General features: G+C 42.2%; 1 protein-coding gene across 3 annotated transcripts in view; it reads left to right on the top strand.

Moving 5' to 3' along the window:
• Nucleotides 1-14,432, top strand: part of ATP10B (ATPase phospholipid transporting 10B (putative)) — a 313,434-nt gene that overhangs the window by 269,823 nt on the left and 29,179 nt on the right. For all 3 annotated transcript variants that reach the window (XM_008984453.5, XM_008984460.5, XM_008984480.5), the window contains 4 exons: nt 1,665-1,849; nt 7,806-8,127; nt 11,457-11,533; nt 12,858-12,983. In XM_008984453.5, the coding sequence (XP_008982701.4) occupies nt 1,665-1,849; nt 7,806-8,127; nt 11,457-11,533; nt 12,858-12,983 (710 nt within the window). The remainder of the gene's footprint in view (nt 1-1,664; nt 1,850-7,805; nt 8,128-11,456; nt 11,534-12,857; nt 12,984-14,432) is intronic.

Raw genomic sequence — 14,432 nt, 5'->3', positions numbered from 1 at the left:
CACCAACAGTGTAAAAGTGTTCCTTTTTCTCCACATCCTCTCCAGCATCTGTTGTCTCCAGATTTTTTAATGATCGCCATTCTAACTGGCGTGAGATGGTATCTCAATGTGGTTTTGATTTGCATCTCTCTGATGACCAGTGACGATGAGCATTTTTTCATATGATTGTTGGCCTCATATATGTCTTCTTTCGTAAAGTATCTGTTCATATCCTTTGCCCACTTTTGAATGGGCTTGTTTGTTTTTTTCCTGTAAATCTGCTTGAGTTGTTTGTAAATTCTGGATATCAGCCCTTTGTCAGATGGGTAGACTGCGAAAATTTTTTCCCATTCTGTTGGTTGCCGATCCACTCTAGTGACTGTTTCTTTTGCCATGCAGAAGCTGTGGAGTTTCATTAGGTCCCATTTGTCTATTTTGGCTTTTGTTGCCAATGCTCTTGGTGTTTTGTTCATGAAGTCCTTGCCTACTCCTATGTCCTGTATAGTTTTGCCTAGATTTCCTTCTAGGGTTTTTATGGTGCCAGGTCTTATGTTTAAGTCTTTAATCCATCTGGAGTTAATTTTAGTGTAAGGTGTCAGGAAGGGGTCCAGTTTCTGCTTTCTGCACATGGCTAGCCAGTTTTCCCAACACCATTTGTTAAACATGGAATCCTTGCCCCATTGCTTGTTTTTGTCAGGTTTATCAAAGATTGTATAGTTGTATGTATGTTGTGTTGCCTCCGGTGCCTCTGTTTTGTTCCATTGGTCTATATCTCTGTTTTGGTACCAGTACCATGCTGTTTTGATTACTGTAGCCTTGTAGTATAGTTTGAAATCCGGTAGTGTGATGCCCCCCGCTGTGTTCTTTTTGCTTAGAATTGACTTGGCTATGCGGGCTCTCTTTTGGTTCCATATGAAGTTCATGGTGGTTTTTTCCAGTTCTGTGAAGAAAGTCAATGGTAGCTTGATGGGGATAGCGTTGATTCTGTAAATTACTTTGGGCAGTATAGCCATTTTCACGATATTAATTCTTCCTAACCATGAACATGGAATGTTTCTCCATCTGTTTGTGTCCTCTCTGATTTCGTTGAGCAGTGGTTTGTAGAATGATATTCTTAAAAGTCAGAACTGATTATGTCACTCCCCAGCATCACACCCTTGAATAGCTTTCTTTGCTACCAAATAAATTACAGATCCCTTCAGGCCCTGACAAGGATCTGCACAATCCAGCACCCCTGAGCTCCTTCTCTGTCCTCATCTCTCACCTTGCCCTGCCTCCATTTCTGTATCTTCCTCAACTCTGAGACTTCACATATGCTGATCCTTCTACCTGGAATTTTCCTCCTCTGCCACCTCTTTGCATTATCTCCCAGGTCTGAGTTTAAGTAGCACTTCCTCAGCAAAGCCCACCCTGATTTGCCAGGTGAAGTTCAGATCTCCTGGTATATATTCACGTGGTACCCTGACTTTCTCTCATTATATAGCTCAGTTATAAATTCTTATTCAATGACCTCTGAACTCAGAGGAAGCGACCAGCTCTATCCAGTTCACTGTTATATCCTGGATGCACAGCCTAGCACAACGATGCTATCTAATAAGCATTGCCTGGCTTCACAGGGCTTTGGGGAAATTAAGCAACTACTCTTTTACCATAAATGTGAACTCTGCTGTCTTTGTTCACTCCAGGAGCCACTGGGATCGAAGACCGGCTACAGGAAGGAGTTCCAGATACAATTGCTGCTCTTCGGGAGGCTGGGATCCAGCTCTGGGTCTTGACTGGAGATAAGCAGGAGACAGCAGTCAACATCGCCCATTCCTGCAAACTGTTAGATCAGACCGACACTGTGTACTCCATCAATACAGAGAATCAGGTGAGGCGATTCTCTGTATCTGCAGGTATTAAAGTGCAGAGCAGCCCTCAGCCAAGAGAACACAGGCTTGTAGGTGGGATTTGGGTACACCAGGGAAGCACCCAACCCCCAACAGATCACTGAATCTTGGAGTCTGGAGAACCCTGGAAGTCATCCAGCTCAGTATCCTTTATTTCATCCCCACACATGGCTGGCCGGTTTCTTTTACATTACTTCTGGCACTGATTATTAGAGCGTTTAACCTCTCCCAGATTCCACTGTGGTCTAGTCTCCCCATTTCCCCACAGATAAGGAAACTGAAGACTACTGGGACTGAGTCACTTGCTCAGGTTTACCCTGCTTGTTTCTGATACGTAGAACTAAGTCTAGAACTCTGTTCTCCTGCTGAGCTAGTGTGATTTACATTCTGCCACACTGTTTGCTGAAGAAACCTCAACTGTCAGTTTCTTTCTGTTTAAGACTAACTTATCCACTGAAAAAGTCCCAATTAAATTGCAATTATTCTGAGCTTAAAATTTCAGCATCAATTTATATGTCAAGCTGGTCTGCCACGGAGTAAAAACCTGAAAGGAAGAATGCATGAAGCCAGTATGTTTTTATGGCATACGAAAAAGAAAGAATGAAGCAACGTTCTAAAAATTGCACGTTTCAACCAGAATAGATTAGATGGGTGGCAGGGAGTGAGGTTTGGAGACAAGAATGGGAAAGCTAAAGAGGCATATTCAAAGCTATAAGACAATTTTGATTTTAGGGGGAAGTTATCTGTTTTCACAATGCAAATTGCAGAAGGCAAAGTTCCATCACATCTTCTTGGCTGATGAAGGTGGGAGGCGGGCATTGAGATGTGTGCTCCTATCAGAGGAAGCAGGGATTAGATTCCATGGTGGATATTAACCAGAAGAGCACTGTACTGCAGAGATGTGGGCATAGGCCCTTAGGGCACTTACACCTAGGATACCACGGAGAAAAGAATAGAGAAAAGGGAAGAAGACAGAAAAAGGAGGGAGAGAGGACACTGAGCTCTTTAAGTTTTGCCTGAGGCTGATGTAGACCCACAGTAGAATGTTAGGGAAGTTTATATTTCATTTTTATTCCATGAAGCAACAATATACACCTCTTTTTAAAAACTGCCAGAGGACCTTTAGATGAATTGGAAAAATCATTTACTTTCCTGTCAGGTACACAGATTATTAGATTAAACCTTAATGAATTTTCAAAATGAAAATAAGCTCAGGGAAAACTTGGCTTTAATATTATGCTTAGGAAGAAAAGTAATTTTCAGCTTGCTTGAGTGCTTGATCCCCGTGCCTGTCTGTCCTGCTTGTAATGGAAATTCAGTTTGCAATGATTCTTTCACTCCAGGTAATGCTAGAAGGAGAACATCTGCAAACCAATGAGGCAGCCAGCCAGAGGGAGATTGAGTGGACTACCATGTGTTTTGCTAAATGCCATGCATTCCTTTAGGAAGCTGAAGATGTGCTCCTTGGTTAAACAGCGAAAGCTCCTAAGGAACAGTCAGCCATACTCCACCTTTAATCCAGTCCATGACAATTCTTTCTGTCCAGTATCCTCCAGGATAGTGCCTGAATCCTCAGTCATGCCTACATGCTTCAGCTCACTAAACCTGTAAGATTAGTCTTTTTATCCCTTTACCTGGGATGAAAAAATATATATATTAAGCCAGAAACTGGGAAATACATTCTAAATCTTAGATTTATTTAAACCCTAGTTCAATGTAGTTACATATTCAGTAAATATTTTCTCCAAGGTTTTTAATTTGCCTAATTCACTATGAATCGATTTAGGATTACTATCTCTTTGCTAGGTATGTTAAAGCACTAAGCAAGTTATGGGATCTACCTAGACCTCAGAATTCCCCTCCCAAAGATGAGAGAATTACTAACTAATCACTGGAAGTGTTCATCAGTCAAGGAATTTTAAAAGGAACTAACGTATTAGACAGGAACTAATACTAGCAACCACTATTACTGCTATTGCGACACATTGTTAATAATAATTAACAACATATATTGAAGTTTTAATATGGTTCAAACACCATACTACTTGAACTTCTATTCTCATCTGTAAAACAGATTAAACATATTAATCTCACAGATTTATTGGTAGGATTAAATAAGATCATAGAAGAAAACTTAGTATAGTACCTATGTTAATTATCTATTGCTACATAACAAATTACCCCAAATATTAGGAGCTAAAACAACAGACCTTTATTATCTTATGGTTTCTGTGGATTAGGCATTTGGGAGCATCTTAGCCGGGCACCCCTAGTTCAAGGTCTCTCTTGAGGTTGCACACAAGCTGATGGTCAGGGCTGAGGGCTCATCTGAAGGCTCAACAGGGTTGGGGGTTTGGGCATGGGAAGCAGTTCTGCTCATTCACCCATGTGACTGTTAGCAGGCATCAGTTTTTCACTCTCTGGGCCTCTCACAGGACTGCTACACAACACAGCAGCTGGTTTTCCCCAGGGCTAACCATACAAGAGAAAGTAGGAAAGAGCACCAAATTGGAAGTTACTGTCTTTTTATAACCTAATATGGGAGGTGACATCCCATTACTTTTTCCTTCATTAAAATCAAGTCTCTAGATCTAGCCCACATTCAATGAAAGGAGATTACACACGGGTATGAATATCAGGAAGGGGAAATCACTGGAAACTATCTTAGTGGCTTCCTACCACAGTATAGGACGTATACTAAATGTTCAATGAATGATAATTATTGTATTACTTTAAAGCTGGAAATAAGTAAATTCAGAGATTTAATTTAAAGCTTATGTCTCTAATAACTCGCTTTAGGCATACATTGGAGGAATTTATATAACTGGTGCCAGGCCCAGCCTCCAAAGGACCACTTTGATCTCTTTCAAAATAAGTGCCTCTGGTATAAGCACATACTTCAAGAACTGCTTCCTGTGGCCCCTCTGGGCTCTATGCATATTCTATTGCCTGCAACACACAGTTTAGCATCTTAAAGGTAGACTCAGGAATAATAAACTATGTCTCTGTTCTTTTCAAAATAAGTTATGCCAGGGCAGGGTGCTGTGACTCACACCTGTAATCCCAGCACTTTGGAAGCTGAGGCAGGTGGATCACTTGAGGTCAGGAGTTCAAGACCAGCCTGGCTGACATAGTGAAACCCTGTCTCTACTAAAAATATAAAAATTAGCCAGGTATGGTGGCACATGCCTGTAATCCCAGTTACTCGGGAGGCTGAGGCATGATAGTCACTTGAACCCAAGAGGCAGAGGTTGCAGTGAGCTGAGATTGCACCATAACAAAAAAGTTATGCCAGACATTTTCCCAGACAGAAATCTCTAGATCAGTGTTCCCTAGGCCGGTCCCTTCAGAACTGCTTTCACGATTTTTGACAAAATCCGTATATTGTAATTTTTTTACTTAATAATTTGTTGACTCACTTTGAATATTATTTTTTAGAAGAAACTTTTAGCATGTTTTAATAAATGAAAAATCATTGTTTCTTGCCATGGATGAAGGAACACTGTAAAACGAAGACCATGTGAAGAAAACAATGCTATTAAAATTGATAATGCTGTTTTCTACCACAACTATATTAAAAAGTGATGTTCAGAGAAGTTGAATTGATATCAAGAATAAATTTGAGCAAACGTCTGCCAAGATGGTCAAATAGCAACAGCTCTGGTCTGCAGTTCCCAACAAGAGCACGCCAGAAGACAAGTGATCTCCGCATTTCCTACTGAGGTACTAGGTTCATCTCATTAGGACTGATTAAACAGTAGGAACAGCCCAAGGAGGGCAACCCAAAACAGGCTGGGGCACTGCCATACCTGGGAGGCACAAGGGGCCAGAGACTCTTGCTCCCAGCCATGGGAAGCCATTAGGGACTCTTCCCGAAACTCCAACACTCCAGCTCAGATACTGCACTTTTCCCATGGTCTACAAAACCCATGGACCAGGAGATTCCCTCTGGCACCTACAGTGCCAGCACCCGGGGTTTCCAGCACAAAACTGGGTGCCCATTTTAGGCAAGTGGCACCTGGAATGCCAGTAAGACAGAACTGCCTGTTCCCCTGAAAAATAGGGCTGAAGACAGGGAACCAAGCGAGCTGGCTCGGCGGGTCCTACCTGCACCACCCCCACTACCACCAAAGATGGGCAAGCTAAACCGCATTGGCTTGAAATTCTCACAGCCAGCACAGCAGTCTGAGATCAACCTGGGATGTTCAAGCTTAGTGGGAGAAGGGGTGCCCGCTTCAACATTGCCTGTGTAAACAAAGCCACTACCTCTGGGAAGCTTCCACAACAGCTGGGCAGAGCCCAGCACTGCAACTCAGCAAGGCCTCTGCAGCAGACTGTCAAGTAGATTCCCTTCTCACCGTGCAGGGCATCTCAGAAAAAAAAAGACAGCAGCCCATCAGGGACTTACAAAGCCCCTACCTTCCTGGGACAGAGCACCTGGGAAAAGGGGCAGTTGTGGGTTTTGCTTCAGCAAACTTAAATGTCCCTGCCCAGCAGCACTGAAGGGAAAAACAGAGCCTCCAGAACAGTGCTTGAGCTCTGTTAATGAATAGGCTGCCTCCTGAAGTGGCTCCCTGACCCCACATGTATATGTATCCTATCTGGGAGACACATCATACAGGAGAGCTCTGGCTGACATCTGGCAGGTACCCTTTTGGGACGAAGTTACCAGAGGAAGCAACAGGCAGCAATCTTTGCTGTTCTGCAGCCACCATGGGTGATTCCCAGGCAAGCAGAGTCTGGAGTGGACCTCCAGAAACTCCAGCAGACTTGCAGTAGAGGGGCCTGACTGTTAAAAGGAAAACAAATAAACAGAAACAAATAGGTTCAACATTGACAGAAAAGACGCCCACTCAGAAACCCCATTAAAAAGTCACCAACTTCAAAAACCAAAGATAGATAAATCCATGAAGATGGGAAGGAACCAGTGCAAATAGGCTGAAATTGCCAAAAGTCAGAACACCTTTTTTTCTCCAAGGGACCACAACCCCTCATCAGCAAGGGAACAAAACTGGATGGAGAATGAGTGTGACGAATTGACAGAAGCAGGCTTCAGAAGGTGGGTAATAAACTTCTCCAAGCTAAAGGAGCATGTTCTAATCCAATGAAAGGAAACTAAGAAACTTGAAAAAAGGTTAGATTAAATGCTAATGAGAATAACCAGCATAGAAAAGAACATAAACAACATGATGAAGCTGAAAAACACAGCACGAGAACTCCATGAAGCATACACAAGTTTCAATAGCCAAATAGATCAAGTGGAAGAAAAGATATCAGAGATTGAAGATCAACTCAATGAAATAAAGCAGGAAGGAAAGATTAGAGAAAAAAAGAGTGAAAAGAAATTAACAAAGCCTCCAAGAAATATGGGATTATGTGAAAAGACCAAATCTACATTTGATCAGTGTACCTGAAAGTGATGGGGAGAATGAAACCAAATTATAAAACACTCTTCAGGATATTATCCGGGAGAAGTTCCCCAAACTAGCAAGGTAGGCCAACATTCAAATACAGGAAATACAGAGAAGTTATTTCTTGAGAAGAGCAACCCCAAGGCACGTAATCGTCAGATTCACCAAGGTTGAAATGTTTAAGTGTGAAGAAATAGCACCATGCCAACATGATATATTGTCATTATTTATCATCATATTAGTAGTATTTATTATGCCATCCTTGTATCTGTCTCCATCTTGCTGAGCTATTTTTACTCCCATTCATAAGCAGTGTCTTCCATTTTGGCTGTTAATTTGGTACCAAATTAATACTGTTTTGGTGTTACGTCAAATACTGCAGAGAAATGTAAAAATTGGAGAATAACCTGTAAGTAATCTCTATAGTATAGAGTTTTATGACTATCTTACTAAACAATAAAGTGAAATTGTTAACATGCATTTCCAAGTTTGCTTACAAATACTGTATTATTGTTACTCTTTATAGGAGACCTGTGAATCCATCCTCAATTGTGCACTGGAAGAGCTAAAGCAATTTCACGAACTGCAGAAGCCAGACCGCAAGCTCTTTGGGTTCCACTTACCTTCCAAGACACCATCTATCACCTCAGAAGCTGTGGTTCCAGAAGCTGGATTGGTTATTGACGGGAAGACACTGAATGCCATTTTCCAGGGAAAGCTGGAGAAGAAGTTTCTGGAATTGACCCAGTATTGTCGGTCTGTACTGTGCTGCCGCTCCACACCACTCCAGAAGAGTATGATAGTCAAGCTGGTGCGAGACAAGTTGCGCGTCATGACCCTTTCCATAGGTACCCATCATGCTGAGATATGGGTGGCACCTTGGCAGGGAAGATCTGATGAGAGGCTGGATCAGAGGTGGGAGGTCAGGTCTCAAAGTCAGGATGCTTAGGCTGTGAGTCGTCCTCTTAGAGGGAGACAGTTCAAAATGACAATCAAGATGCAGCAGCTGGGGGATGAAATGGGACCGTGCAACCAAGTTCTTGGGACTAGCAAGTTAGCTAAAGAACAGTCAGGACTGGCCGGGCGCAGTAGCTCACGCCTGTAATCCCAGCACTTTGGGAGGCCAAGGCGGGTGGATCACGAGGTCAAGTGATTGAGACCATCCTGGTCAACATGGTGAAATCCCGTCTCTACTACAAATACAAAAAATTAGCTGGACACAGTGGCGCGTGCCTGTAATCCCAGCTACTCAGGAGGCTGAGGCAGGAGAATTGCCTGAACCCAGGAGGCGGAGGTTGCAGTGAGCCCAGATTGCGCCACTGCACTCCAGCCTGAGTAACAAGAGCGAAACTCCGTCTCAAAAAAAAAAAAAAAAAGAACTATCAGGACTTAGATGAAGGTCAAAACCAACAGAGGCCTTGAATTTAGTACATCCAGGTAGCTCAAGAAATGTTGCCATCAATGATATATACTCAGACTATCTTAATTCTGGAATGCAGATCATTTTCCCTTTAATACTTTATACATGGCACAAAATCACATATTTAAGGATGTTATTCTGAGTGTTGATGGCTGGTGGAGAGATTCTGAAGATTGGTACTGTCTTATGTTTAATTTTGTGTGTTTGTTTCTAAATATGAGGCCAGCACAAAGCATATCACCGAAAGATGCTAGCATTGGTTGATGAAGAATTTTTCAGAGGGGGCTAAACTTTAATCATGTTAGGACAGAAAAATTAAAACTGCACGCACTTAACATCTTTCAGGAACAACCAAACCCGGTTTAAAGGGATCTTCATGATCTTCTGTTACCTTCAGCCACATCTCTTGTTGTGGCCACCTTTCCCTCTCCAACATTTGCCTTTCCATGTTCCAACAAATGAAGCTGTTTACCATTCTCCATGGACCTTGTCCTCTCTCACTTCTGGGAATTTGCACAAGTTATTTCCTCTGTCAAACACTTCTTCCAATCCCACCTAACTTTGCTTCCCTCTGGGGGGTTCCCACAGCACCCAGTATTCACAGCTCACTGTTATATCTTCTGTGATGGCCTCAGTAGACCATGAGTTCCTTGAGTAGAAAAATCACGTCAGCCTAATTCACTGTTGGATCCCATGCCCAGCACATACCAAGGACATAGTAAATATTGCATTCACTTAGGGACATTCTTACCGATGGTGCCAGCCTCTCCTCCTCCTACACAGGCATGGGAAAAGATTTTCTTTCCTGACATTTCAAATAGGAACCCTATTAAACATGATCGTTTTGTTCCTGGTCTTCAGGTAAGAACAGTAGAGAATAATAAGAGTGGGACAGAAAGAAAGCAGAGAGCAAACCTGTCACAAAGACATCCTACTTTATGCCCGGAATCGTCCTCTTCAGAAATTCAGACACACACAAGGCAGTAGCCCAAGAATGATTCTCTGAGGTCAGATATTGGCTTCACTCCCACAGCAACAGAAAAAAAGCCAGTGTGGCAAGAAATAGCATGGTTTCACACCTCTAATTCTCCTGGTTCACTAACAGAAGAGGTTAAAGCTTAGATTTGTTCTGCCATGGGATGATTAAAATTATAAAAAAAAAATTATTTTAGAAAAAAGGCTACTTATGGCAAAATTTTTAAGACCAATAAATGTATCATCAGATAGCTAGGAGAAGAATCATTCTCTCCCTCCCATTCCATATTCTATACCATAATAATATAAATTTAATTTTGGCTTATTCTGAGAAAGTAGTAGAAAACAGGTAGGGCCAGGAAAAGAAGTTCAGCATAGTCTACAACAAGGGTTGGGAAACTGCGGCCTGCAGGCTAAATCCAGCCCAAAAACATGGCATGTTTTTGTATGGATACGAAGAATGATTTATTTTTCAGTGTAAAATTTATGAAAGACTAATAACCTTTCAGCAAGAACAACTGTTCAGTTTTGCTTCTTGGTTCACAAAGCCTGAAATAGTTACCACCTTACCCTTTCCAGAAAAAGTTTACTGAACTTCCATCTAAAAGATAAAGCACTGGGGAGAGTTCGGCTTCTACAGAAGGCCTTACCATATAGAGCTATCTTTGGCTACTTAAATTTAATTAAATCAAATTCACCAGCAAAATTTTTTTTTTTTAATTTTTATTGGATTTTAGGTTTTGGGGTACATGAGCAGAGCATGCAAGACAGTTGCGTAGGTACACACATGGCAGTGTGCTTTGCTTTTCTTCTCCCCTTCACTCACATTTGGCATTTCTCCCCAGGCTATCCCTCCCCACCTCCCCCTCCCACTGGCCCTCCCCTTTTCCCCCCAATAGACCCCAGTGTTTAGTACTCCCCTTTCTGTGTCCATGTGTTCTCATTTTTCATCACCCACCTATGAGTGAGAATAACCAGCAAAATTTTTATAGTCACATGTGGCTACTGGTTTCTGTATTGGACAGTGCAGATATAGAACATTTCTCTCATCACAGATCTTGAACAGTCTTGGTATAAAGACTGTGTGTATATGTGTGTGTGTGTTTGTGTGTTTCTATGCCTTACCTCCAGTTTTATGAAACAACTCAGTTCGTTGAATGGGAACTCAGTGTGATTATATTTCAAAAACACAAGTCAATCTCATTTTTGTACACTGAGAATCAAAACAGAACGTCATCCCTCTCCTTGGAAACCATTGACAATCTGATGGTTTCACTGTCCAAACTGTCCAGTTGTCTTGATCTGGTCAGTGTTTCAAGTTTGACTGAGGGAAGCGCATTGGCCCTGGAATCTGAAGGATCGAGTTCCACTTCTCCTGGGTCCTTTCTCTAGCTGGATACCCTTGCCAAGTCTCTAAGTTGCTCAGATTCTCCATTTGGTTATCAGTAAAGTTTATTATAACATTTATGAGGGCATTTTTGGGAGGGGGAATGCCCAAGTCTCTTGATTACCATTCTATCCCCAATACCTAATGTTGTGCCTAGAAAAAGACACTTAGTAAGTCCTGTATTTGTTGAATGGTAAAGAAAAAGGTAGGATTTCTTGTCTAAAGAAGAAAAGACGTCTCTCAAGCTAAGTACTACAGCAATGACTTTCTATAGAACTATTCAGAGTAATGTTAAAAGGATTCAATTATATATAACTGGGGACACTTGAGAGCTACCTCATTGTCACTGAGTAGTTGGACCAGAAATAAAGACACCTCATGACCTCTTCTTTCAGGTGATGGAGCAAATGATGTAAGCATGATTCAAGCTGCTGATATTGGAATTGGAATATCTGGACAGGAAGGCATGCAGGTATTGTTCTCCATAACTGTTCTTGTTTCCTTCCTTCCTTTCTTTGGTCCTTAGCTGAGATATAAGGAATTCTCCAGAATGTTGGAGAAACTTCTCCCTGAGAACTTCTCCCCACATCCAGAGTTGCAATGCCCTCCCTACGCAATGACAGACAGAAGGACATTTGAAATCATTTTCTAAATGACATTTTTGTCCTGACAGCCAGTTTGACCCGGAAATTGCTTGGTATACTTTCATAGTGTCAAAATTCAGCTTAGAAGAAGCATCCTAACTTGATTGTTAAATTTTCCCATTAAAACAGAGAACATTTTGTGGGTTTTCAGCCATTAACAATTGTATTTCCACCACCAGTGCAGACATTCAGCACTGCCTAAATTTTCTGATGAGGATAGAGAGCACTGACTGTGAAGTCACAGAATAGTTCTTTAAAAAGTTACCCCTTGTGTATCTCCTATATGCCAGCAATCTGTTAGACCAGAGCTATCCAATCTTTTGGCTTCCCTGGGCCACACTGGGAGAAGAATCGTATTGGGCTACACGTAAAACACACTAATACTAACTATAGCTGATGAGCTTTAAAAATATTGCAAAAATTCTCAATTTTGGGCCTCATTCAAAGCCATCTGGGCCACATGTGGCCTGCAGGTTGGACAAGTTTGTTAGACACTTCGCATTTGGTATCTCATTGAATTTTAATCATCATCACACCCTGTATGTTAGGGACTGCTTTTCCATTTTTAGATGGGGAAACTGAGGCCTGGGGAATTAGCCAAACCAAAATTTATACCAGGATTTATAAACAGGCATGTTCAGTGTTCACATTTTTTAAAGAGTACTATAAACTGTGTCTTGTTCTGAGTAATCCCAGGGGCAGAAGACATATTTCAGCTCCATGTGAAGGAAGAGCTGTCACCTATCAGCTCCATCTGTGAATGGAGCCAATGGCCTGCCTCAAGTAGGGGTGAAGGGTGTTCAGAGGATTGAAAATTGCTTGAATGGAAGCCCCCACTCTCTGGCTAACCATCACATGCCTAGCATGGTGCCTGACACGTACTGGGCCACAGTAACTGCTTATTGGATAAATGGATAAAGAACCTTCCTAGACCCTTCTGATCTGCCGTCCTTGAATTCTAGCGAGATTTGGATTTCCCAGAAGGGAGGGTGGAATGTCAGACTCTAAAAAGCTACCCAAAAGTGACCACAACAAGGGGTCTTTAGGACTCTGTTGGCCCCAGGCCTAGACCAAAGCAGCGCCCTTGAGGGAGTCCCTCTGGGGCAACAGCAGCCATGGATGGAAGCTGATATGTCTGCTCTCCCCTCTCAGGCCGTCATGTCCAGCGACTTTGCCATAGCCCGCTTTAAGCACCTCAAGAAGCTGCTGCTTGTGCACGGCCACTGGTGTTACTCACGCCTGGCCAGGATGGTGGTGTACTACCTCTATAAGAACGTGGTGAGTAGCCTATGGCATCCTCCCACCCAGGCCTTGACAGTCCTTGCCATGGGGCCAGATCTCCCCCTAGCAGTGGGCACAGCACCTCAGCATCATTAGGGAATGAGTCAGGCTGGCATGGTGTTGGATCTTGAAACTCTTCCTTAATAGCTCTGTGACCTCGAGCTAGACTCTTCACTTTCTATTTTTGTGAAGTTATTGTGAGAATTGGCAATGCTATATGAAAGGCACCTGGCACAGAGAGGGCACAAATGGCTACAAGTGTGGACTCTGGAGTCAGACACGTTGGGTTCAAATCCAGACTCTCATATATGGTAATGTTGCTAAATTTCAGTTTCATCATCTGTAAAATGGGGGTGGAGATAGCACCTTTCTCATATTTGCTATGAGGATTAAATGAGAGCTTGTATATAAAGTGATCAGCATATCATAATCATCTATAAAATTAGCCATTTTTGGTCATTGTTGTTGCTGTCACTACTCTTGGAGTTAAATCTCATAAATGAGATTATCTTATTGTCACAAAGGAGGATTCGAAGAGCTAGTCTAACCTGTGTCTTAGATTTCCTCTCCATATAGAGCCAGCTCAATGCAAGAGCTATACCCTATGCCTTGGGAGAGTGTAGATGAAAAGCACCTCACAGAATGTAAGGCTGGAGCCTGTGGCTCCAACTTGAGACCTGCACATCACTTCAGTGCCCCTGAGCTTTCTTTCAGGGAGTTCCTGGAGGGCAGGATACTAAATAAAATATCTACTTGGCAAAGATGTCTGAGGTGCGAGATTGTCTGGGCAATCTTACTTGACTCCAGCATGCTGTATGACCTTGAAGAAACTGAGGCACACAGAGATTAATTGATCTTTTCATCAATAATATGGGGAGACTGACTCTGTGTCAAGAGGCCTAGTGTCAGAGCTCTGAAAAGCATATAGCCCTATACAAACACAAACAGTAGGTTGTGTCTCCTAACAAGTATGTTGCTTTCTGTCTTGCTGATGAGGGCCCAAAGCAAACATATACCAACTGAAGAATTAAAACCATCAGAGGGTTCTTGTTTGAAAAGTCCTTTATTAACAGTGGGTATAGGAAGAAGTCAGAACATTGCTATACTAAGGGAGGGAACAAAAGACTGAGTTTTTCATTACCTAGTTCAAAGGCTTAGAATAAACCCCAAGATCCTCCAAACAGAATTTGACTCCTCCTTGAATAAGTAAAAGGAGAATATTAAGACCAGGGTGATGGAAGAGAAGCATTAGCCACGTAGCAGCTACAAAATTGCATTTTTCTCTTGCTCCAGTCTTTCTTTCAGACTCTAACACAGTCACCCTTGCTCGGAAGTGACTTTCTGTGCAAAGTTCAATGTATATGTAAATAAACAGCATGACAAACGTAATGTAAATTCAATCAACTCGTGGCAATATTATCTCAGCAAGTCTACGCAAACAATTCA

Source organism: Callithrix jacchus, chromosome 2 (genome assembly GCF_049354715.1).
Source record: "Callithrix jacchus isolate 240 chromosome 2, calJac240_pri, whole genome shotgun sequence".
NCBI classification, from domain to species: domain Eukaryota; kingdom Metazoa; phylum Chordata; class Mammalia; order Primates; family Cebidae; genus Callithrix; species Callithrix jacchus.
This window is presented reverse-complemented; position numbering and strand designations above follow the sequence as displayed.